The sequence below is a fragment of the Stomoxys calcitrans genome, chromosome 3 (genome assembly GCF_963082655.1).
Source record: "Stomoxys calcitrans chromosome 3, idStoCalc2.1, whole genome shotgun sequence".
Taxonomy (NCBI): Eukaryota; Metazoa; Arthropoda; class Insecta; order Diptera; family Muscidae; genus Stomoxys; species Stomoxys calcitrans.
This window is the reverse complement of record NC_081554.1, coordinates 68,751,790-68,777,611: the sequence shown is the minus strand read 5'-3', so window position 1 is coordinate 68,777,611 and position 25,822 is coordinate 68,751,790. Positions and strand designations below refer to the sequence as shown.

Sequence of the window (25,822 nt, the reverse complement as noted above, 5' to 3'; positions counted from 1 at the left end):
CCAAAGACCTTTCATTTGAGCCCCATATTACTATGGCCGTAAAATTGTCCTCTTTGGGGACCAAACACTTGGTCCCACATCTGGATATCAGATTCGTATTCTACACTCAAATACCATTTGTTTAAGCCCCGTATTGCGATGGTCAGTAAATAGGTCCTGTTTGGGGGGTGTTTTGGGGAAACTTGCTCCCACAGAAACTTGCTCCCACATTTGGGTATCAGATTCCTATTTTTCTCGCAAATACCTTTCATTTGAGTCTTATATTGCCATGGTCGGTAAATATGTCCGATTTAGGGGTGTTTTTGGGGTTGGGGTGGTCCCCCAAACACTTGATCCGACAATTGGATATCAGATACGTTTTCTAATCTAAAATACCTTTCATTTGAGTCCCACATTGTCGTGATTGGTGTATATATATATATATATTTGGTAGGTTTTGGGGGTGGAGCGCCCCACAAGGTACCCCATCCGAAAGTTGGATATCAAATTTTGGTTTGTAGGTTACTATAAGAGAGTACATAAAATTTCGCTTAAACCGCATCACCCCTCTCCGAGATGTGGCGTTTCTGAAAATTAGGGTAAGGGGAGGGTCCGCCCCCCCTTCAGGTATCAAAAAATGTAGTACCCTAAAGGGTGATTTTTTTGAGGTTAGGATTTTCATGCATTAGTATTTGACAGATCACGTGGGATTTCAGACATGGTGTCAAAGAGAAAGATGCTCAGTATGCTTTGACATTTCATCATGAATAGACTTACTAACGAGCAACGCTTGCAAATCATTGAATTTTATTACCAAAATCAGTGTTCGGTTCGAAATGTGTTCAAATTTTGACAAATTTTGTTCAGCGATGAGGCTCATTTCTGGTTGAATGGCTACGTAAATAAGCAAAATTGCCGCATTTGGAGTGAAGAGCAACCAGAAGCCGTTCAAGAACTGCCCATGCATCCCGAAAAATGCACTGTTTGGTGTGGTTTGTACGCTGGTGGAATCATTGGACCGTATTTTTTCAAAGATGCTGTTGGACGCAACTTTACGGTGAATGAACACATTTCGAACCGAACACTGATTTTGGTAATAAAATTCAATGATTTGCAAGCGTTGCTCGTTAGTAAGTCTATTCATGATGAAATGTCAAAGCATACTGAGCATCTTTCTCTTTGACACCATGTCTGAAATCCCACGTGATCTGTCAAATACTAATGCATGAAAATCCTAACCTCAAAAAAATCACCCTTTATTTTCACCACGGGATCATTATGCACCACCTACAAACTTTCACAAATTGATTTTTATATATGAGATATATATTCTTGATCGTCGTAAAAATCTAAGACGATCTAGCTATGTCATTGAGCTGAAACTTTGCACGGATTCTTTTCTTGTCCATAGGCAGGTTAAGTTCAAAGACGGGCTATATGGGACTATATCTTGATGAAGCCCTCATATAGACCGATCTCCCGGTGCAAGGTCTTAGGCCCATAAATTCCCACATTTATTATGCAATGTTGGTAAAATTTGAGACAGTGAGTTGTGTTAGGCCACTTGACATCCTTCTTTAGTTTGGCTCAGATCGGTTCAGATTTGGTTATATCTGCCATATAGAGCGATCTCCCGATTTATGAAGACGCTTTTATTTCACGATTTCGATGAGATTTGTAACAGTTAAATGAATAAGAATCCCCGACAGAAGTGTGAATTATATTCCATATAGAACCGTATGTGTATATAGCTGATATATAGACCGATCTGGCGTATAAACTTCTTAAGTTGATAATATACTCAATTTTCAACCAATTTTAACGAAAACTGGATAATTAATATAATTTTAGTTTTGAGTATCCAAACTTCAGCTCGGACGAAAATAATTCGTGTTGGCTCGTTTGATAAACATTTTAAACCAATTTCCCGTATAGAGTTTAATAATTAATGGAGTTATTAGGAAAACGCTTTAAATAAAGGAGGGGCAAAATTATGAAAATTTTATCATTTTTGCCTTTATCGGTACACTATGGCGAGGTCGAACTTAGGACATTTTCTTTAGATCTGCTGAAGATCTTCCCTTTTGCAAAGAAAGCACCCAAGTCGATTCATAAGAATCGATACATCAGAATGTTGAAAAGTTAAAAGGTGCTCAAATGTAACACCCTGTGTTAAAGAAGCGAGCTACTTACTTACATAAACTGAAAGCCTATGTGCTCTTCGACTAATGTCTAGAACATTTTGTACCGCAAAGATAAATAGCAGAAAAGTTTTGATGTTATCCCTTCGTAATGACAATCGAAATGTTCATGTATCGAAGGATGAATGCGCACACATTATTCAAATAGTATGAACTTTATGCAAAGTGATATATCGGCTTGTAAGTAGTGTTCATTAAGTGTTAAGTTTTTAATTTCAAAAATCAGTTGTAAGGCCGATAAGACTTCAACCCTGAACTTTTAATGCAACATTTATATTGTATGAAAAAAATCCCCCTTGCATTCACTCCAATAAATTTGAGTACTTTTTTAGTCGCTTACCATCCGTCGTATATCTTACTCAACTCCTAGTTTAAGCTCCATAGCCTAGATAGCATTTTGTATATAGTATATCTCAGGTTTCCCAAAGACGAAATCGATTTATTTCCACTGGATTACTCGTCTGCTTAATTATGCAGCATTGCTATCAAAATGTTATGATACTCATTCAGTGATTAAGGTTTTCCATTTAAACCGCTATTAATTTTCCACACAAGATAAAAACGTAAGCGTAACAGCGGGACACATAGATGTCGGCTCTTATCAAATGGTGACAGGCGTAAGATAAAGTCAAAACTTTCTTATCTAAATAATGACCAAACGTTACCATAATGAGGTCTTTAAAAAAGCATTTAAATCAATTCCATCGAAAAAGTCAAGGGTGAAATGGCTGAAATAATTTGAAATGACCTGTCTTTTGAATTGGAGCACAATTAAACAAACAAGGACAAAAAATGCGGAACAAATCAAACACTTGTTCAATTTGGTCTGGTTTCTAGATAAAATGGAACAAAATGCTGTCTCAATGACCATCGTAGTGGGGTGATACAATTTTTCCAATCCATGGGAAGATATCTTTCAAAGTTCCCAGAATTAACATAATTATCGAAAATGACAAATAATTTAAGATTGCTCTACACATGGCCCCTATTGGGACCATCATGTCCAAACAGGTTAGACAAAGTGAACTGTATGGATGGTAGAAAACACAAGTTAAGACAACACCTGATTCGCTGAGACAAACTAGGGCTAACACTATTGGTGACATTATTAGTTGGGCTTTCGACGAGCTAATGTTGTAAACTTAATGATAAGGTCACCTCAGGCTAATGGCTGTGAAACGAAAAATCACAGTAGACATGTAACTAAAAGACCGATTTTATAATTTGGACATCTCATTAAAAATTCAGGTTGTTTCTTGAAGCCCTACCTCATACGAGTGAGTACATCGTTAGTGTTGTGACTTAGTCATTGAAATTCTAAGGCCTTTTAGGAAAAATCAATTCCATCTCTTAATATTGGAAATATTGACCCTAAGCACTCAATTAATATGCTACTCATTAAGGAGAAATCGTTCGCCATTTTATTTTTCACCACAAATTATTTAATTTAATAAACCTTTTGTTCTCCTCCAAATCACAAGTTTTTGCATAACCACCTTGATCATTAATTAGCGATTTTAAGGCTCCAGTTTCAGTTTATCGCTTCTTTCAGTTCCGTCCTAATTAAGTTAATGGGTGCGTTTTTGTGAGGCCATTTGAAAATGTCACCATTGTGTCGCCGTTTTCGGTCGCCGTCTTATAATTATTTGTCACATTTTATGTACGCCATGAAAGTTTTGCTTAATTTCCATTCAGGTCCCAGTTGTACCTCCCTCCCCATGCATGTTGTTTGTATGAACTTTTTTAATTTTGTGACTTTTGTTTGGTGATTTGTATACTTGCTGCGGTGACACCTGAATTTTTAATTATATTCAAATTAACTGGCTGACATTTGCTTATTCGAAAAAAATCAAAAAAAAAAAAAAAAAAAAAATGGCGTCAATTTGTAAAATCATTGAAATGGTTTGAAAGTATGGCGACCAACTGAATATAAAGCCAAATGGCATTGTCCATGGAGGGGGAGGGGAGGGGTGGGGGGTTTGTTTCATATGAGAATGTTTAAAATGTCGTAAATTATAATTAGTTCATAATTGGTTGTATGTTGATTCGTCACAGTTTAAATTTTGTCAGCATTATACCATTTGGCATATTTGCATACATGTATGTGTCTTAAGTCTTTTGTTTGGCACATGTACATATATCCTTGTAGTGAATTTATACTAATATTAAGCTTATAAGTTTTAGGTTAGGTTGAAAAGAGGGTGTGTGTTCACGTTCGTGCTGTGGCGTGGTTTGGTCTGCTCTGTGATTTTGATAGCAACCCCGATTTTGGTTTTGAAGTGGCCACTATGTCTTCAGGCGTGGGATATTTCTTCTAATCGTTGCTTACATGGCGCACTCGCTGGATTAGTTTAAGGAAATTATGAATGTTTTGTAATTAAATAGTTGCTAGTTGCTATAATCGTTGAAGTGGACGGACGTATATTCTTCAAATAAACAAATTTGTTAATTTCGCTGAATTTGAAACCGCTGCTTGTTATTTCCGACGCGAAAAAGTGAAACACGTTTAAGTTTCCTGGTTTTGGCACGCGCACTAAATAACCGTGTATTATTAAAAGAACCTTTTTTTTGCCTGGTTTGCCTTTGTTGGTTCCAGTGGTGTTCCACCAGTGTTTGGTTTAATTGTTGTTGGGATTTTGCCCTTTTGTTTTGCCGCGTAACATAGGTCCTTCGAGCCGGATCCGTTGGAATACGAGGATCACTTTTAATCTCTCCCACAGATTTTGGCCAAATCAGGTAATATTATCGGTTTATTGGTGCGTACTAACCTTTTTATTAACAAAAGTAAAGTTGTTAATAAAATTTATTTGTTGTTGAGTACCCCATTTTTTAATCCTAAAAGGTGTGGATCTGGCAACGACGTCACAGCTGATCGACGTATTGATACAAAATACCAACAAATAACATTAAATTACTCGTTGGTCTTCTTCTTGTTATTCTGCTTTATTTTGGTTTTTCGCTTTGGAGCAAAATTTCTTTGTTGAATGTTTAATTAAAACAAAGACATACCGCAAAATAAAGGAGAAATGTAAAAAAAAAAAAAAAAAAATATTAATAATAACAAATCTAATTGGTGCCTGTGCAAGATAAATGGTTGTGTTTTTATTTTTCATTTATCTTTGTTGACAGCTGTTGACATTTTGTACTGTTGGTAAAGGAGACTTCTAATAACAAGTTGCTTCGTCCATTACTTTTGGTTTTGGTTTGCATTGAATTTGTTATAATTAAATTGCTATTTTAGTAAAATTTCGCTGTTTTTGGTTGGAAGTGCTACAATTGCAACCAGTGTTTTTAATTCTTGTATGGAAAAGAGTTATTTTTTATATTTTTATCTAGCCGAAGAATTTTCGTTTGTCCACATTCTTTTTAGCAAGCTGTCTAAGTAAAGTGGAGACGTATAATCAGAAGTTGATTCGTCCTTCTCATATATTTCACTTGTATTTCGTGGACAATTATTTAATTTGCTATTTTCCACAAGTTTCGCTATACTTGGATAATTTAGCAAGGCCTTGGTGAGCGTTTTGGGAAAAGTGCTTCAGTGAAAATAGCATACCCCTATATATTATTGTGGAAAGTTTTTTTTTCTTTTTCTTTGCTAACAATTGGTCTTCGTTTTACATACCTGACATTCTCTGTAGTAAGAGACTTATCATAAGAAGTTGATTCGTCCCGCAATTTTATTTAATTGGTAATTATTTTTATTTGTGGCTTCCTTGCTAGTTTTCACCAAATTTCGTTGCCCTCGGACATTTATCGGGATTCGGTGATCAGTTTGGTCTTGTTTAGGTGAAACATGGCAGAGTCGAAGTTTTTCATTAAATTTAGGAAACTTGTGGCAGTATTCCTCGATTTCGAGAATGAATACAATGCTATGAACAACGACGATCATACCATGTTTACTGTGGAACTGCGGAAGGCAGAACTTAACAGGCTTTGGAATAGGATAAACACAGCTTATGAGAGTTTCAGTGTTGAATGCGATGGGTCGGAGAATGAAGAAGAGGCTTCACGTTTATATAGGCAGTGTAGAGAAGCCTACATCAGTTGTGCAGCACAAATGGGTGAGTTGTCCCAGTCATTCGCTAACCATTCCACTTTGTCGTCAACAATGGCTAGTCCTCACCAAGTCCAACGGAGAGAACCTTTGGAAAATAGATTTTTGGACCATCGTTTGCGTTTGCCACCCTGCACCACTGAAGTTTTTCACGGTGACTACTTGTCATGGCCTTCGTTTAGAGATATGTTTACAGCCGTATACATTGATTGTAAATCCATTACACCTGTTGAGAAGCTGTTCTATTTGCGTCAAAGTACTCAGGGGGAGGCTTTGGAAATAGTTAAAAAATTCCCTTTGACGAATGATGGGTTTGAGAACGCATGGTCCAATCTTAAAAGTCGATATGAGAACAAGAGAATATTGGTCAATAGTCAGTTGAAGATTCTTTTTAATCTTGGATCGGTTAAATCCGAGTCAGCAGGGGAGATAAATCGCCTTCAGCGGGACATCAATAATTGTATTACCGCTTTGAAATTGCATGAAATCGATATACACAGTTGGGATCCAATTTTTGTATTTTTGTGCTCAACCAAGTTACCAACTAATACTTTATCGCTTTGGGAGCAGACTGTTAGAAATAAGACGGAGATTTCAAAGTGGTCGGATCTGGACGATTTTCTGACAGCTAGATTCCAGTCTTTGGAAACAGTGTATGACCTGACACATTCCCATGAGGTTAAACCGACGGATACAAAGGATTCTCACGAAGCTTCCCGGTCCAGCAGCAAGGTAAAGTCGTACCAGACTAATATGGATAAAAGATTGTGTTTTGTGTGTTCACAAGATCATGTTGTGAAGTCCTGCCCAAGGTTTTTAGAAATGAATCAAGAGCAAAGGTTTATTACTGTGAAAAGGAATAATCTTTGTTTGAATTGCTTCAGCAGTAATCATAAGCTAAATCAGTGTACAAGCAAATTTAGTTGCTCGAAATGCAAATTGAGGCATCACACTCTCTTGCATAAAGAATCTAGACAGCTGGATACTGAAGACATGGTGAATTTGGAGGCTCAGCCTGGTACGAGTCGGTTTGCGGCCCAGAACGCTGCGAGTGATGAATCCAGGGTACAAAATTGTTTCGTATCTACTCGGAAGCAGGTGCTTTTGGGGACGGCCATTGTTCACATTGAGGTTAATGGAACTGTTTTCTCGGCAAGGGCGTTGATTGATTCTGGCTCTCAGGCTACATTTATTTCCGAGAAGCTACAACGACGACTTAATCTCCCTGTAAGAAAGGTCAATGCCAGGGTGTCAGGTTTAAATAATGCATTAGCGGGATCAGCGGAGAAACAATGTGAATTTTCTTTGAAGTCTCCTCATAATGTGGGTTTTGAGGTGCAAGTTTCTAGTTTAGTCCTGCCACGATTAACGGGACGTCTGCCTGGTCACACTCTTGACATTCCAGATTCCTTTTCGTTGGGCGATCTTCCTTTGGCCGACCCGAAATTCGGTAGGAGTGATCAAGTGGACATATTAATTGGCGGTGATATCTATCCTCAGATCTTGCTGGGTGGTGTTCGGCAAAACGTACTCGGGTCTCTTGTGGCCCAGGAAACTATTTTTGGCTGGATACTTACAGGGCCGATTTCTGACTCAAGTCCTGGGACATTTACTACCTGTGTCTCATTTTGCACTGCGGTCGAGCTAGACAGGCTTTTGGAGAGATCTTGGTTATTAGAGGAACCACCCAAGGTTTTCAAATACAGTCCAGATGATGAATATTGTGAAGACGTCTACAAAAGTACTACTACAAGGTTGCCGGATGGTCGATATGTTGTATCGCTACCTTTTAGACCTCAATTTGCAAATGGGAAGGGTCTTGGTCTTTCCAGGACGAAGGCGTATCGCCAGTTTTTGAGAAATGAGGTGTCATTGTGTAATAAACCGGAATTTAAGTCCACATATGACGGTGTCCTTGATGAATATGTGCTATTAGGCCATATGACGGAGATCCCTAAAATTCAAGAGGATTTGAATTCTTTTTATCTTCCCCATCATGCAGTAATTAAACCTGAGAGCACTTCCACAAAGGTAAGGGTAGTCTTTAATGCCTCTTGTAAAACTTCCACCGGCTTGAGTTTAAACGACACTTTGTACCCTGGTCCCATTCTGCAAAATGACCTAATGTTGTTGATAATACGATGGCGTTTTTATCGGTTTGTTTTTAATGGGGACATCGAGAAGATGTACCGTCAAATTTGGCTACATAAGGAACATACAAGATTCCAGAGAAAAGTTTTTCGCAAGGAGCCCAAGGCTGTTTTAAAAGATTTTGAGTTAAAAACTGTAACATTTGGTGTTAATTGTGCACCATTTTTGGCCATTAGAACCCTGTTACAGTTGGCCTCAGATGTTGAGAAGGAGCTGCCTTTGGCAGCTAAGATATTGCGTCATATGATGTATGTGGATGATGCTCTCGCGGGAGCACACGAAGTGACACTGGCTATAGCGGCTAGGGACCAATTGATTCAAGCCTTGTCCTCTGCTGGGTTTTCTATGAGGAAGTGGACCGCGAATGATGAAAAAATTCTGCAGGGATTACCATCTGGCCACCGTCTTAGTGAGAATTTTTTGGAAATCGAAGACGAGAGTAATGCCAAGACGTTGGGTATAAGGTGGAACGCCAAGGGTGATTTCTTCTATTTTTCAGTCAAGCCAATTCAAATGAAGCTGAATTTTACGAAAAGAGAAGTTTTATCTATAATTGCCAGTTTATTTGATCCTGCTGGTTGGCTTGGTCCCGTTATTGTTGTTGCCAAGATCTTGATGCAGCAGATTTGGGGTGAAGGAATTGGTTGGGATCAGGAATTGACTGAGAGGAGCCACAATATGTGGAATCAGTTTATTTGTGACTATGTGTCATTGAATCACATTAGGATTCCAAGGTGGGTGGGGTTTCACCCTAGCGCTCAAGTAGAACTTCATGGATTTTCGGACGCTTCAGAAAAGGCTTATGGAGCTTGCATTTATGTACGAGTTGTGGATGGTGGATCCGTACAGGCTCATTTATTACTGGCTAAATCGAGGGTAGCCCCTCTGAAGATTGTTTCGCTGCCGAGGTTAGAACTTTGCGGAGCTCTTTTGTTGGCAGATTTAATGGGAGTCGTTAGAACCGATTTGTGTTTAGATGAGAAGAACACTAAATTTTATTGTTGGTCCGACTCTATGATTGTTCTTGCTTGGCTCCAAAAACCACCTAGCTCATGGACGACCTTTGTTGCAAATAGGGTGTCGAAAATTCTTGATAAAGTTGGAAAGGACAACTGGAGACATGTCCGATCAGAGTGTAATCCTGCTGACCTGATTAGCAGGGGTGTTCGCCCTCAAGATCTTATAGATGAGACCCTATGGTGGCAGGGACCGTCTTGGCTACAATCTCCTAATAGCCAGTGGGACAAGAGCAACGTTGACTTTGCTACAGAGGAGGAGGAACGGAAGGTGAAACTCTTCTCAACTTTCATTAAGGATTATGAGGAAATTCTTGACAGGTTCTCATCCTATGCCAGGGCATTGCGTGTAATGGCTTATGTTTTTCGGTTCATTGACTGTTTAAATGGCCGGAGGAATTTTTCGCAGACATCAGTGAGTTCGGAGGAGCTCCAGCTTTCGAAAGAACGTCTGGTTGTTGTTGCCCAAAAGGTTTATTTCACTGACGATTACTATAGATTGTTGAATAATCAATCGATTTCAAATAGAAGTCATTTACTTTGCTTAAACCCATTTATTGATCCGAAGGGCCTGATGCGCGTTGGCGGCCGGCTGGATAATGCCACTTCTCTGTCGTATAGTGAAAAGCATCCTTTGATTTTGCCCTATAACTGTAGAATATCGAGGCTTCTGATAGTCTTCGTACATCAAATGACGCTGCATGGTGGTAATCAATTGATGCTTAGAGTTTTGAGAACGGAATTTTGGATACCCCGGGTTAAGAATTTGATTCGATGGGCCATAAATCGTTGTAGAATTTGTTCAATAATGGCAAAAAAGACACGTTGTCAGTTAATGGCGTCTTTGCCAGTCTCTAGAACAATACTTGACAGGGCCTTTACTCGAACTGGTGTGGATTTCGCAGGGCCATATGATATAAAGAACTATACAGGTCGAGCATGTTTGATAACGAAAGGATACGTGTGTCTTTTTATATGTTTTGCCACAAGGGCTGTCCATTTAGAAGCAGTTAGTGACTTATCGTCAACAACCTTCTTGGCAGCTTTCTCCCGTTTTGTTTCCCGCCGGGGTTGCCCCAAGGAAATGTATTCGGACAACGGCACTAATTTCGTTGGAGCTTCGAAGACTTTGAAATCCGAGTTTCGGGAATTTCTTAAGGTGATTGGCCCTCAACTAACGGGATCATATGCGACACAGGGCATCAGTTGGCATTTTAATCCAGCAAGCGCACCACATATGGGCGGTTTGTGGGAGGCTGGAGTGAAATCTTTCAAGCATCACTTTAGAAGAATAGCGGGTAGTCTTAAATACACCTTCGAAGAATTTTCAACACTCTTGGCCCGTATTGAGGCTTGCCTAAATTCGCGGCCACTTTGTCCTATATCTGATGATGTATCTTGTTTGGACGCGCTGACACCAGGACATTTTTTGATAGGTGGGCCCATTTTAGCTCCCCCCGAACCAGACATTCGAGAGGCACCTGAATCAATTGTCAACCGTTGGCAAAGGGTTAAGGCTTTAAATCAGCTCTTGTGTCTCCGGTGGAAGAATGAATACTTGAAGGAACTAACGAGAAGAAATAAGTGGAAAAATCCTGACGACAATGTGAAAGTGGAGGATATGGTAGTTATTAAGGAGGACAACATCCCACCGAATGAATGGAGATTAGGTCGTGTCACTAAGGTGTTACCAGGCGTCGATCAGCTGGTGCGTGTTGTAGAGGTCAAGACCGAACGTGGCCTGATAGTGAGGCCAGTAGTAAAACTGGTCGTCCTACCCTCTAATTAGAACTTATTTACTTTATTTTAGAATCATGGTTAAAGCAAAAAAATACAATGTCGACAATCGGGCCGGCAAAAAACGCATAGTTTGCCGTGTTTGCCTTAAGGACCACCCTCTGCGATTCTGTCGTAAGTTTTTGGATATGGATTATGCGGAACGAATGAAAATTATTTCGATATATCAGCATTGCGCTGGATGCCTAGCACATGATCATACATGGCGCACATGTGAAAGTACTGGCAAGTGTCGCAAATGTGGCGATATGCATCACACGCTTCTACACAAACCTGGACCTCGTTCGTCCACTGTGATGGCGTATCATGATGGTGCTAGGCAAGGACCACAACCTTCGTCCAAGACCCCGTCGAAGAAGGGACCTCGTCCGTCCCAATCTTCACATCAGCATGATGGACCTAGTTCGTCCAGACGTGCAACCAATAGGGGACCTAGTTCGTCCCGCGGTAATCGGCACAAGAGACCTAGTTCGTCTCAACATGCCCCCAAGGACAAACCTTCGAAGGAGGTAGTACCTTTCGATGAACGGAGGCGTAAGCCGTACAAAGGTAAAAATGAGATGTCAACAGAGGTAATTCCGGCATACTGCCTACGAGAGACCATACTGCTGAAAGCGACCGCTGTAATAAAGATAGTTTGTGGGGATCGCTACATACATGAACGAGCCGTAATTGACCCAAGCATTGAGAGTTCTATTGTAGCTGAGTCTTTGGTAAGTCGAATGGGTCAAAGGGTGGTCCGAGTCGGAAACAAGACAAGATGTCTTCTTCAAATTCGAGGCAATCACGGGATGTCGGCAACAGTCGAAACATATGCTGAAGTGCGTCGTAATCACACAGTTGTGACTCCAAAGAAGTCCATTGATGTACGAATTGTTGATGAGTTTCCTGGTTTGCAATTGGCAGACGAGCATTTTTATACCTCAGCACCTGTGAGTATCACGTTGGGAGGAGATTTGTACCCAAAAATAATGCGGAATGGGGTCTTTGGTGGTGCACTGGGAAAACCTCTGGCACAATTCACAATTTTTGGATATGTGATATCAGGTTCTTACACTCCCTAGTTTCCTGTAAGACATCATTTATATGCTTTAACCATGGTACGATATAATACAATATTTTAAACCATTGCAGCCTACTTCAATTGGATTTTTTTCTCACTTCGGAACTTGGTGATTTGTTGGATTTTGAATTTTGATTTTTTTTTTCACATGAATGAATTTTGAAAATGCTGTTTTTTGTGTAATATAGTTGAATTGCCTCATGAATTAAATATGAAATCAATGTGCTTTTTCTAGTTGGCACTGATGTGAACAACGCATTAATTCTTTTTTTTTCTTTTTGCTGTTTTATTTTCCTTGCTTTTCGAGTTATTTTCAGAGCTTTCGGATACCGCAAGACTGAAAGGTGGCCGGGATGTTCACGTTCGTGCTGTGGCGTGGTTTGGTCTGCTCTGTGATTTTGATAGCAACCCCGATTTTGGTTTTGAAGTGGCCACTATGTCTTCAGGCGTGGGATATTTCTTCTAATCGTTGCTTACATGGCGCACTCGCTGGATTAGTTTAAGGAAATTATGAATGTTTTGTAATTAAATAGTTGCTAGTTGCTATAATCGTTGAAGTGGACGGACGTATATTCTTCAAATAAACAAATTTGTTAATTTCGCTGAATTTGAAACCACTGCTTGTTATTTCCGACGCGAAAAAGTGAAACACGTTTAAGTTTCCTGGTTTTGGCACGCGCACTAAATAACCGTGTATTATTAAAAGAACCTTTTTTTTGCCTGGTTTGCCTTTGTTGGTTCCAGTGGTGTTCCACCAGTGTTTGGTTTAATTGTTGTTGGGATTTTGCCCTTTTGTTTTGCCGCGTAACAGTGTGGATACACTCATAGAAAAAAGTTTGCAAACATTGTCTGCTGATAAGTAGCTAATTTTGCTGATACTGTAGCAGTAGTTCTGCTACTACAGCAGTAGGAGGCTTTCAGAGTAGCAGGGTTACTGTTTATTTGCTGAAAATGACTGCTGCTTTATAATGAAACGCATATTAGAGGAACCAAATAAAAAAGGCGTTCGACCGCCCGGCACTTTGGATACCCACCACCTTTCGTCATAATCCGGTGAAAAATGCATAATTTATGCCCCCATAGCAGCTTTATCGAAATATGATCCGATTTAGATCGCATTCGACACAGATATTGGGTGGCCTAATAAGTACAAAATATTGGTCTTTTTGGTAGCCGTATCTAAATATAGACCGATATGAACCATATACGGCACGGATGGCGAAAAGCCCAACATAAGTCACTGTGTCACATTTGAGCGAAATCGGATTAAAGATGTGCCCTTTATGGGGCCAAGACTTTAAGTTGAGAGATCGGTCTATATGGCAGCAACATCCAAATCTGAACCGATCTGAGTCAAATTAAAGAGGGCTCTCAAAAGGCCTTACACAACTCACTGTCTCAAATTTCAGCAAAATCGGATAATAGATGTGCCTTTTATAGGTCTAAAACCCTAAATCGGTGGAACGGTCTATATGACCCATCTACGAACTTAACCTGCTTATGGACAAAAAAAAAAAAGAATCTGTGCAAAGTTTTAGCTCAATTTCTAAATTTTTAAAGACTGTAGCGTGATTTTAACAGACAGGCGGACGGACGTGGCTAGATAGTCTTAGATTTTTACGCTGATCAAGAATATATATACTTTACAGGGTCGGAAATGGATATTTCGATGTGTTGCAAACGGAATGACAAAATTAATATACCCCCATCCTTCGGTGGTGGGTATAAAAATAGAACACATATATGAAAATGTGTGTCCCAGTGGATGTTCAAAATCACAACTGAATTTTACTTTCCATAACTTTTTTCTGTAAATTCAGATACAAAAGGCGATGCCAATCATGTCCACATTAGTTGAGCAATAACAAAAAATGCGATCCGGCTCAGCCACATTTCGAAATGTATACAAATGGTAGTTTCTTTTCAATAATATTCCACAAATTAAAATCATCTCTTCCAAAAAAATATCTAAGAAAATTCTAAAAAATCAAAACTAATAACAGGCAAGCAAAAAAAGTAGCATACAAATTTTTTTTCAGCAGACTTGTGTACTCAAAACAGCAGATTTTGTTAGGCAAAGAAATAGCAATAAGAAATTTTTTCTAATGCAGCAGCCTTTTGTTTGCTGAAAGAGCAGCAATGACTGCTTTCCCATTTTTAGCAGACAAAAACTGCTGTTTGAGCAAACATTTTTGCTGGTTTGAATAACAAATTTGGTTGAGTGTACTATCTGACCCATGTCACTATAGACATAAACCTAAGCCTGGTTGTGCGATCTAGAAACTAAAGATTAACCTGGAAAAAGTAATTTTAGGTTAGAAATTCCGTGCTTCATACAAAATCCTTAATTGTTTTCCATACCACTCACCTTAGTTGGTTTATGTCTGGTATCGTGTCCTCACCTAAGTACCGGTGTCTGTTAGCCGCGAAAGCCGGGCAATGACAAAGGAAATGCTCCAACGAATCATCATCTTCCCCACATGTCTCAAACATGCTTTTACTTACCGCACCGGTTTTGCATGAGTGAGCTCGTAGTCCTCTGTGTTCCGTTATGATACCAAAAGTTATACTGACCTCCTTCTTACTTTCTTTCAGTAATAGCCCCGTTCTCTCACGATCCGGATCACCCCATAGGATTTTCGCCATCCAACCGACTGTTTCACTGCTCCACAGCGTTACATGTCCTTAAATTGGACTTCGTCGACCTGGACGGCTTCGGGTTAACCAAGTTTATCGACGGCAGTTCTCTGGCCTTCACTACCAAATCGTCTGCCCTTTCATTCTCTCTTACTACGTTATGGCCCGGCACCCAAACGATGCCGATTGTGCCATCCTCATAGAAGTCATTAATTTCCTTCTGACCTTGCAAGACTGTTTGTGACCTTACCGTCCTGGTTGTTATTGCCCTTATGGCCTGTTTACTGTCCGTAAAGATATTCACACTCGACTTCTTCGCGTTAGTACCAACCCACCTCAAGCATTTCGTGATCGCCCGGATCTCTGCCTGCAGGACCGTTTTATGCTCAGGCAGTCTAAAACAGATCTTTGTTCCTGGTTGCTCAATGTAAACCCCCAGGCCCACTATGTCCTCTAGCTTTGATCCATCCGTGTAACATGATCTTCCAGATGACAATACTAGGGTTCCTTCAATCCAAAACTGTGCCGATGGCAGCAGTGCCTCGCACTCGACCTCAAGGTTCATCTCAGGTATCCGATCGGAAACCTCTTACCTTCTATTCAGGCTTCCTATCGTCGCCTCGATTATACCGCGTTGATATGAGCTGCTCCCATCCTCAATCCATTCTCCCTTCACCTCAAGTCTCATGGCCGCAGTAGCTGCCTCACACTTAATCTGTATGTGTATGGGTCGGATATCTGGAATAGTGTCCAGTGCCCTAGTGGGCGTGATCCTCATCGCTCTGCCTATGCCAAGAAAACATGTTCTCTGAACCTGTTGTATGGTCCTTATGTTGCACCTTTTCTCCATAGCAGACCACCAAACCATTGAGGCGTAAGTAAGTATTGGTCTAATGAAGCACCTGTAGAGACAGTGGACTATCCTCAGATTCAGGCTCCATTTCGAGCCTACGGCCCGTCTACATAGTGCCCAACATCTGTGAGCCTTCATAGTACGCTCCTGAATGTGACATTTCTAATTCAGTTTCCTGTTCAAGATCACTCTTAAGTATTTGACCTTGTCAGATATCGAAATCGCCTTATTGAGAAAACATGGTGCGTTAACTTTGCCCACCTTCGTCTTCCTCGTGAACAGGCAAATTTCAGTCTTTTCTGGGTTAACATTGAGACCTCTGGGTCTAGCCCTGTCATATGCCATATGCACATAACATCGTCTGCGTAGCAGACGTGTTCATATCCCTTCTCAGTCAGCATCCGTAATAGGTCATTTATAGTGGTCACCCATAGGAGTGGCGATAAAATGCCCCCCTGTAGCGTGCCCTGTGCCGCTTTCTCCCTTATATTTATGCCATGGGACACACAATTTATCCACCTGTTCCTTAGAATATGGTTTATCCAGTTTTTAAGGACCGGGTCCACCTGGTACTGGTCTAAGGTTATTTATGGTGGTCACCTATAGGAGTGGCAATAAAATGCCCCAATGTGGCGTGCCCTGTGCAGGTCACTCTTCACCGACCTTCTCTTGGCATAGGCATGCTGTCTGTATTTGAGCAGTTCGCTGCATGTCCTATTATTTATCATGGTGTCCACAATACGTTTCATGGTTTTGAGTAGAAAGAACGTAAGGCTTATGGGTCTGTAGGCCTATGATGTCGCATAACTTACCTTGCCGGGATTGGGTGTAAACACCACCCTTGCCTCGTGCCAGGCTTTCGGAGTATATGAAAGTCCCAGGCACGCTGTGAAAATTTTGGCCAGATGAGGCGCCAGATAGTCTGCCTCTTTCTGTAGTAATGCCGGAAGTATTCAATCAGGTCCGGTTTGAAGCACCTCAAGGATTCCTTTACCATAAATTCCGTTATTATAAATTTTCGATCACCGTCATTATTCCAAGATTTCGTTGTCTCCGTGAGTCCTTTCGTATCCTGTGGAAAATGGGTTTTCATCAAAAGCCTCAACATGTTCTGCTCTTACTCCCATGTCGTCTACTAAAGTTTCAGTTTGGTCATGGGAGAGAAACTTTTTTTATCTTGGCGGCGTCATTAATACTATCGACTTGTGCGCAGAAAAGCTTCCAGGAGGCCCGTTTTGCCGCTCTGGTAATCTTATTGTATTCCTTGAGCTGTGTGTAATACACATCCCAGTAAACTTCCGCTTTTTTACGATGTTCTCCGTTAAAAAGTTATGACTTAAATGTTCAACCGATTCGCAGGATATTCATACAGATCGTTTTGTTAACTAACCAACTGCACAAAATCCTAAGTGTTTCGTTTCAGTTATCTGCATTTTTGGCAATTAATATTCTTTTTTTTATTATATTCAGTGCTAAAACTTTCCTCAATGAAAAACGATTCCCATGCATTTCTCCCATGGAACTTTTGACAATCCAATGGTTTAGATTTGGCAAAAACTACCTCATTATTCCACAAAATTTGAAATATGTCCTCAATATTTCCTAACACCAGCATTTAAATTGGATACATATTTCAAAGTTCTGACTCATAATTTCCCTCACCTCTAAACAAGAGGCAAGAGAGCAAGAATATGTTGCACACACAACACTTCACATGTCCAGAGATCATTTTGGGACCAATCACATCAATCCTGTCAAAGTTGCGAGGCGAGAAACAAAATACACAACTCTTCTACAGTTGACATTTAAAACAATATCTGTTGTGGCCTACAGTCCCAAAACACGAGACACAGCAAGGATTTAATGGAACACTTGTGCCCAGGCTCTTAACAAAGGCAACACACAGCAAATGTCCGGGGAGCGCAACTGTGTCGAGAGGCTAATCAGAAAAACACCAACACCATGGCACCACCAGCAACATTCTCAAGATGTGAAGTAGAAAAGAAAGAAAAAAAAGTGCCCCAGGAGCCGTAGGACCAATGCTCACATTCTAGCAAATGGATATTAGACGCATAGATGGATGGGTGGATGGACGGACGGACAGACAAACGCATAGGATAGTGCATAAGTATATAAGAAGCAACGACAATCGAAGACATGAATGAATGAGTGCTGGGGACATGACATGGTATTTATGGTGTGTCATGCCAATGTAGCACACATGTTTTCACATTGTGGTGGTGGTGGTGGTGGCAACAACTAAAACTATGACACTGGTCACCAAAATCGCGAATAGTCACAGAAAAAGAGTGCACTAAACTCTCCAATTCCAATGTCCGAATGCACTTTACAAAATCGACAGACAGATTTTTTCCTGACGCTTGGCCGCCGCACTCATCAGCACAATATTGAGTTGAGTATGCGCCAAAATACATTGGATTGTGGCACTGCCATATCCGCGTATCCACCACAATGAGACTCTCAGACATATCCAAAGGGAATAACTTATGTACGCTTGGGGTACAATAAATTCTTTTCTTTTGGCTGGCAAAAAATGTCAATTAGGCGAGATTTTGTTATGGTCTAAACTACAACAAACAAACGAGCAACGTTCGTAAGTGAAAAAAAATCGCCATATAAGATATTGACAATTGGTAACCCAGTAAAAGTTTTCGATTAAAAATTGCAAAGAATTTTAAGTATAAGCAGGATATATACTTTTAAGAAATAGTTATTCTATTCATGAAATAGTTATACTATTTAGGATGAGGTTAGGTTAGGTTAAAAGAGGGTGCAGATATTAATCCGCCCCATGCCACTATGGACATACACCTAAGCCAGTAATCGGCTTGTTGTGCGCTCTAAAACCTATAAAGTAACCTCTAAAAAGAAAATTCTAAGTTAGAAATTCCATGCTACTTACAAAATCCTTAATTTTTTTCAATACCACTCCCCTAAGTTGCTTCAAGTCTGGTATTGTGTCTCCACCTAAGTACCGGTATCTGTTAGACGCGAAAGCCGGGTAACGACAACGGAAATGCTCCAACATCTCATCATCTTCCCCGCATGCCCTACACATGCTATCACTTGCCGCACCGATTTTACATAATTAAGCTCGTAGTCCTATGTGTTCCGTTATGATACCAATAGCTGTACTGCCCTCCGTCTTACTTCCTTTCAGTAATAGCCTCTTCTTCTCACTATCTTGATCCCCCCATAGGATTTTGGCCGTCCTACCGACCGTTTCGCTGTTCCCCAATGTTGCATGCGCTTTCGTCGCCAACTTCCTTAACTCGGACTGTGTCGACCCGAAAGGCTTCGGGTTAACCAAGTTTATTGACGGCAGTCCTCTGGCCTTCAACGCCAAATCGTCTGCCATTTCATTCCATGTACTCCGTTATGGTCCGGCACTCAAACGATGAGGATTTTGCCATCCTCAGAGAAGGCGTTCTTACCTTCTTACACTGCAAGACTGTTCGTGAACTTACCTTCCTTGTTGTTATTGCACTAATGGCAATTCTACTGTCGGTAAAGATGTTCACACTCGACGTCCTCGCGTTAGCACCACACCAATTCACGCATTCCGTGATCGCTGGGTATCTGCCTGCAAGACCGTATTATGGTCAGGCAGTCTAAACCAGATCTCAGTTCCTGGGTTCTCAATGTAAACCCCCAGGGCCACTCCTCTAGCTTTGATCCATCCGTGTAACATGATCTTCCAGATGGCAATGCATAGGACCGTTTCGCTGTTCCACAATGTTGCATGCGCATTTGTCGCCCACTCCCTTAACACGGACTGCGTCGACCCGAAATGCTTCGGGTTAACCAAGTTTATTGACGGCTGTCCTCTGGCCTTTACCACCAAATCGTCTGCCCTTTCATTTCCCCTTACTCCGTTATGGACCGGCTCCCAAACGATGCGGATTTTGTCATCCTCAGAGAAGGCGTTCCTACCTTCTTACACTGCAAGACTGTTCGTGACCTTACCTTCCTTGTTGTTATTGCCCTAATGGCAATTCTACTGTCGGTAAGGATGTTCACACTCGACGTCCTCGAGTTAGCACCACACCACTTCATGCATTCCTTGATCGCCCGGATCTCCGCCTGCAGGATCGTATTATGGTCAGGCAGTCTACAACAGTTCTCAGTCCCTGGGTTCTCAATGGAAACCCCCAGGCCCACTTGGTCCTCTAGCTTTGATCCATCCGTGTTACATGATCTTCCAGATGGCAATGCGATCGTCAACCAGATCCTCCACTTGAAACCGATGATCTGGTGGAATCCTACTGGATCCACAGCCGATATTGATGACTGCATAAGTCAGCTCATCTCTGTTGTGCTTACATGCCACTCTGGCGTAAGAAGGCGGCTCCTTACCATTCTCAGCGATCATCTTCCCTTTCCGTGATGGCTGTGGCCTGCCTTTGGAAGTCACAGTCCTCCATGAAGACTCAGGGGCCGTGCGCGCTTCCTTCGTTCCTGTTCCTACTTTGTCTACCTTCGCAGGACCATATCTCCATTGCGGGATGGCTGGCTTGATTTTCCCAGAGTACTTGAAAGCGGGAAGCTCTTTTTCTTCTTCAGTATTCTAGCAGTGTTATGCTTTTCGGCAGATCTGATTCGTTTCCAGCTTTCGTAAAAGTGCCTGGAATGTCAGTTCTATCCCTTCCAGCATTCGGCACTTTTGCCCGATTACGCTGCCGATACATACTCCTCTGTCTTCTTCGTTGGGCACCGGATCGCTTTCTCGGTCTTCTTGTGAACTTAGCAAAGCCATCGCTCACTTCTGCTGTCATCCCGATGCCCTCATCTCTCGATTCGGCTGCGATGACTGTTTCATCGACATAGTCGCTGTCTGAATCCGAGTCAGAAACACCACCTTTACATAAAGGCTGGGGACGAACTGTACATCCCTCTGGTTTATCCGCCTTTTCCTCATTAATTAGTCTGACGACTAGTTGTGCACTTCAAGCATCACTCTCGACTTCAGGTGGCAAGGCACCCACACCTATAGGAGGGGAGGACAATATGCTGCGGTCTGACGCCACTAACCGCAGATGTTGAGTCTTTGGAGTACATTTCTAGCCTACTCCAAATTTTTTTCGTAATAGGTAGTACCCATTCCGAGATACGGATATAAAATTTATTTTTTCTTTGAGGAGCGAGTAAAAACACGTCCGCTACAATATTAACGGCTAAACCAAATAGATCATGTCGTGATAGATGGAAGGCATTCAACCAGCGTGTTAGATGAACGATCGATCCGAGGGGCGAACATCGATTCGGATCATTACCTTGTTGTAGCAAAGATTCGCACCCGTCTTAGTGTAGCGAGAAACGTACGAAGCTGGACATTGAAAAGCTGCAAACAACGCAGATGGCAGCGGCATACTCCCCTCGTCTGACCCAACTGCTTGATGAAAGCACTCCTTGTTCCGATGATATAAGGGCGCAGTGGCAAACTATTGCCCACTCCATGGATAATGCCGCGAAATCCGTACTTGGGTACCGGAAGCCTCCTCCAAAAACCCAAGACCAAGAGTGTCGAGATGATACTGAAGCCAAGAATGCGGCATATAGAGCAACCCTGCAATCAGTAGCAGCGCGCCAGATGAAGGAGAGGTATCGGGAAAAAAGGAGAGAGGAGAAACGTCTATACCGCAGAAAGAAAAAGGAAATGGAAAGACGTGAGTGTGAGCGAATTGAGATGTACAGGACTCAGAACGAAGTCCGGCAATTCTACCAAAGAATTAAACATCAAACCGATGGCTTTGATGCAGGCACCACCTCCTGCAGAGACAAAGAAGGAAATCTGGTAACTGACACAGATAACATGCAGAGGATTTGGAAAGAACATTTTACCCAACTGTTAGTGTCCGATGTTGACGGCGAAGGGGATACCGCAGAACCAATACCTGATGATGGTATAGAATGTTTACCTCCTAGTCAGAATGAGGTCCAAGTAGCAGTGACCCGACTAAAGGACAACAAGGCAGCAGGAGCCGACGGGTTACCCGCTGAGCTGTTTGAGACCGTATGCGTATGCATCAGCTTATCTGCGCAATCTGGCTAGAAGAATCGAAAATCTACTGAAGTTAAAAATGCTGCATACAGAGAAACCCTCCGGTATCGAGAGATTAACAGGAGAGAAGCAATTATATGAAAGAAAGGAAAGAGACGCAAGTTTGAACCAAGACCCAATTCTGATATTAAAATGGGCAAGGGAGTCCCTCTTATAACAAATTTGCTATCCAATTCGAGTTTGGCCAAACGAAAGGGGTCTTAGTTCAAATGGATTATGACATCAGTCCCTTATTCAACTGCCTAATCTTCAAGTGCGTGACATTGGCGGCTGAATGTTATGGTGGGTCATTTCTGGCTCAAATTTGCTATCTCGTTTGTTCATGTGTCGTATGTTACTTGGACCAAAATTGAAGTTGTTTATTACTGTCTTTGGAGAATATGTGGGAGCACAATGTACAAATCATGGGGTGTTACTAAATACAATTGATTTGTTAAAAAGGGACAAGACAACACCTTTTGTAAAAATGTTGCCTAAGACACTTCTTTTTGTTTTTGTTTTTTTTTTTTTTTTTGATTTTTGTTCACATTTTTTCTTTTGGCAAGACAACAAAAGCTAGTGGATCGCAAGAAAAATGTTTAGAGTTTGTTTTAAACAAAAGCAGAACACCAGCAACAACAACACGATCACAAACAACAGACAATGATGACATAAAGGGCCTTTTCATTTTGGGATACAATGACATGTGAATTGAAAACACTTGCAGTGCGTAAAATCTTCATAAATAATGGCTTATTAAAGTGGTAAGCCCATTGGCGGAGACAGACATCATCTACCAGCAAACAACAAGTGAACATTTGTAAGTTTCATTTGTGGTCAATAGCTTTTGTAGTGGCTTTCCTCAACTCTCAGCTCAGAGTTCAATTGAATATGCCATGAAGAAGCCACGGCAGCGTACGAAAAAGCGCAAAAATCAAAAATAATTGCCTCTCTTTCAAAGATGACAATGGTGTTGACCGTTTAAATGTGTTTAAGACCAACAGAAACAGAAAAGCGTTGAAATGAGGTAAACGACAACGACAACAGCAATGAAAAAGATGCGTTTCTGTTGATTATGCCTAGCCAAAGACAATCGGATGAGGGGAGGATGGTGATGATGATGATGCTGCTGATGGCCCAAAGTCAATTCGTACTACAACAAAGTGTTCCCCATACAACTTGTTAACAACAATCTAACTTACCTCCACATTTTGCCATCCATCCCAATGCACTCCTTAAGGCCCCTGGTGCTGCTGTTGCACTGTCAAGGCATACAATGTGACCAGTGGCCACTGGGGCCATTCAAAGCCATGCGCACACACACACACACTCAGCCTGCCACCTTCCATCCCACCGTGGCGGACACTCACTCACCACTCACATTTGGACGTTAAGCATAGGTCAGTATTTTTGGTTGATGGATACAAGATTTATATGACAACATTGGCCATATTTTCAAATTTAATGAGACGATTCGATGAGACACTCGTCTGAATACACCAGCCATCCTGAGCCAGCCATGCTGGCTGGTTCACATGTGCTCCTTCCTATGTATGGATTATCTTGGCCATGGCTAAGCCAAATCTGCCATGCGAAACACTCATTGAACGCGCAGCGTACTCACAAGAATGATGATAGGAACCTGTGGAAAAATGAAAATCTTAAATCCTAAAATAAATTACAGAGAAATTATTAGGATGAGTTTGAAAAAATAATGGTACGTATACTTTATGACAACATTGGGTAAAAAAAAAAACAAATATGATTTAAAAAATTATCAATGTTCTGGCCAGAGTATTGTGAGTGACTTTAATGTGCGGCATTGTAATCAGGTTAGAGTTTTTTTACTGTCATACATTTGTACTCCACATAACAGATTTCAACTAAATCGAAGAAAAATTGTGGAGTCTACAGATTTCAGAACTCAAATCCGTTGATATGGGGACAGGAATTTTTGTATTTGAGTTGGAAATCAAAAACGTACTTCACACTCCAAATTTCGGCTCAATCGTGTGGAAATAGTTTTTTCTGGTAGCTTAAAAAGACTTATTTCTGGAGCTTCTTCATCTATTCTCACAACATGACCAACCCAACGCAGCCGTTGTCTTTTGATACGTGTAACTATGCTATCGTCGTCTTATAGCTCATACACCTCGTAGATCATACGTCGCCTATATTCTCCATTATCGCAAACTGGTCCATATATTTTGCGAATAATCTTTCTCTCAAATACTCCAAGCACTGCCTCATCTGCTTTCACATGTACCCATGCCTCAGAACCATATAACAACAAGGATAGTATCAGTGTTGTGTACAGTGTAATCTTCCTCTGTCGAGAGGTGGTCTTGTTTCTAAACGGCTTAATTAATTCAAAGTAGCATCTGTTTGCCTGTATTATTCTTCGCTTAATCTCAAAATTGATGTCATTCGTTTCGGTTACGGCGGTGCCGAGGTAGATAAAGTTACTCAATATCTCAAAGTTGCGGTTCCCAACTTTCTCCATGTTCTTTATCTGCTCGGTTGTGCAAGGCCTTTTGGGAGTTGAACCCATTCATTTCGTCTTATCTCCATTTGCTGCCAAACCCATTTTCACTGAATCTCCTTCGATTCTTTCAAAGGCTGCAGTTACTACTTGCGGTGACCGAACAATGATGTCGATGTCGTCGGCATAGGCGAATAGCATTGTTCCCTTGCGATTAATGTGCCATGTCTATTTGCATCTGCATCTTTTATAATCTTCTCCAGCAAGATATTAAAGAGATCCCACGATAGACTGTTTCCTTCTTTGAAACCTTGTTTGGCATTGAATGGTTCGGAGAGATTCTTTCCAATTCTTACTGAGGAACGCGTATCAGCAAGTGTCATTCTGCAGAGTCTTATTAGTTTTGCAGGGATACCAAACTGAGACATGGCTTGAAATACCTTTGAACGTAAAGGAGTATCGAAGGCTTCTTTGTAGTCAACAAAGAGATGGTAGGTGTTGATTTGTCCTTCTCGGATCTTTTCCAGGATATGGCGCAGTGTGAATATCTGGTCTAGGGTGGATTTAGCTGGTCTAAAGCCGCATTGATAGGGCCCAATTATCTCATTGACTTTAGGTTATAATCTTTCACACAGTACGCTCGAGAGTATCATGTATGCGATGGGGAGGAGACTTATTCCTCTGTAGTTGGCACATTCCGTCTTGTCTCCTTTCTTGTGTACGGGATATAGTATGCTGAGGTTCCAATTATCGGGTATGCGTTCTTCTAGCCAGATTACGCAGATAAGCTGATGCATACGCCTTATCAGCGTGTCGCCTCCGGTCTTAAATAGTTCAGCGGGTAGCCAGTCGGCTCCTGCTGCCTTGTTGTTCTTTGGTCGGGTCACTGCTACCTTGACCTTATTCTGACTTGGAGGTAAACATTCGATTCCACCATCGTTGAAACCCCATTTGTTTAGTTTTTTCGATATTTTGCCTTTATCCATTTCTCGTGTGTAGTAAAGTAGAACAACAACAGGGCAAATGGAATTTAAACAGGGAAATGCAGCAAAAGTGCTTGATACCTACCTGATGCTAATTAAGCATGGGTGGTGTGTATTGTTTACAATGACGATGGTCCTTTTTTACCATGTCATTAAACCCAAGTTTGCTGTTGTTGCTCAAAATTCTTTTACAAATAGCGTGTGATATATACCACGCTTTGTTGTTGTTGTATATTGCACATGCTATTTGTAAAAGAATTATCCTTTTGTATGTAGAGTGAGTGTGTGGCCGTAAGCTTTTTCCCTCGTTTGCACAAATTTTCTCTTTCATTTTATTTCTTCTAACAAACCCTTCATACATTGAGCTGAACCCTTTTTCAACATTCGCTGTATAAACTTCTATATTGGGAATGTTTATTTTGAAGGTTTAATCTTTTAACGGCCTCAGTGAAAGGTACTCTGATACCTTGCCCAGCCTTCCCCATGAGTCATACTAGCCAGCTTAAGAGACTAAGTCCAAGCATTGTGTATTTAAGATAGTTACC

At 41.1% G+C, this 25,822-nt stretch overlaps 2 protein-coding genes across 2 annotated transcripts; both read left to right on the top strand.

Annotated features, from left to right (window-relative positions):
- The first annotated feature begins 4,871 nt into the window (after nucleotides 1-4,871).
- LOC131995979 (uncharacterized) lies at nucleotides 4,872-12,519 on the top strand. The gene is made up of 3 exons (XM_059365351.1): nucleotides 4,872-4,916; nucleotides 11,212-12,268; nucleotides 12,333-12,519. Exon 2 carries the CDS (start codon nucleotides 11,216-11,218, stop codon nucleotides 12,260-12,262), a length of 1,047 nt encoding a protein of 348 aa, XP_059221334.1. The 5' UTR covers nucleotides 4,872-4,916; nucleotides 11,212-11,215; the 3' UTR covers nucleotides 12,263-12,268; nucleotides 12,333-12,519.
- Nucleotides 5,974-11,190, top strand: LOC131996050 (uncharacterized). The gene has a single exon (XM_059365480.1). The coding sequence runs from the start codon at nucleotides 5,974-5,976 to the stop codon at nucleotides 11,188-11,190; it is 5,217 nt and encodes a 1,738-aa protein (XP_059221463.1).
- Nucleotides 12,520-25,822: the final 13,303 nt, after the last annotated feature.

Coding starts and splice junctions, on each gene's coding strand:
- LOC131996050 (XM_059365480.1), top strand. CDS start 5,974: ATGGCAGAGTCGAAGTTTTTCATTAAATTTAGGAAACTTGTGGCAGTA.
- LOC131995979 (XM_059365351.1), top strand. CDS start 11,216: ATGGTTAAAGCAAAAAAATACAATGTCGACAATCGGGCCGGCAAAAAA.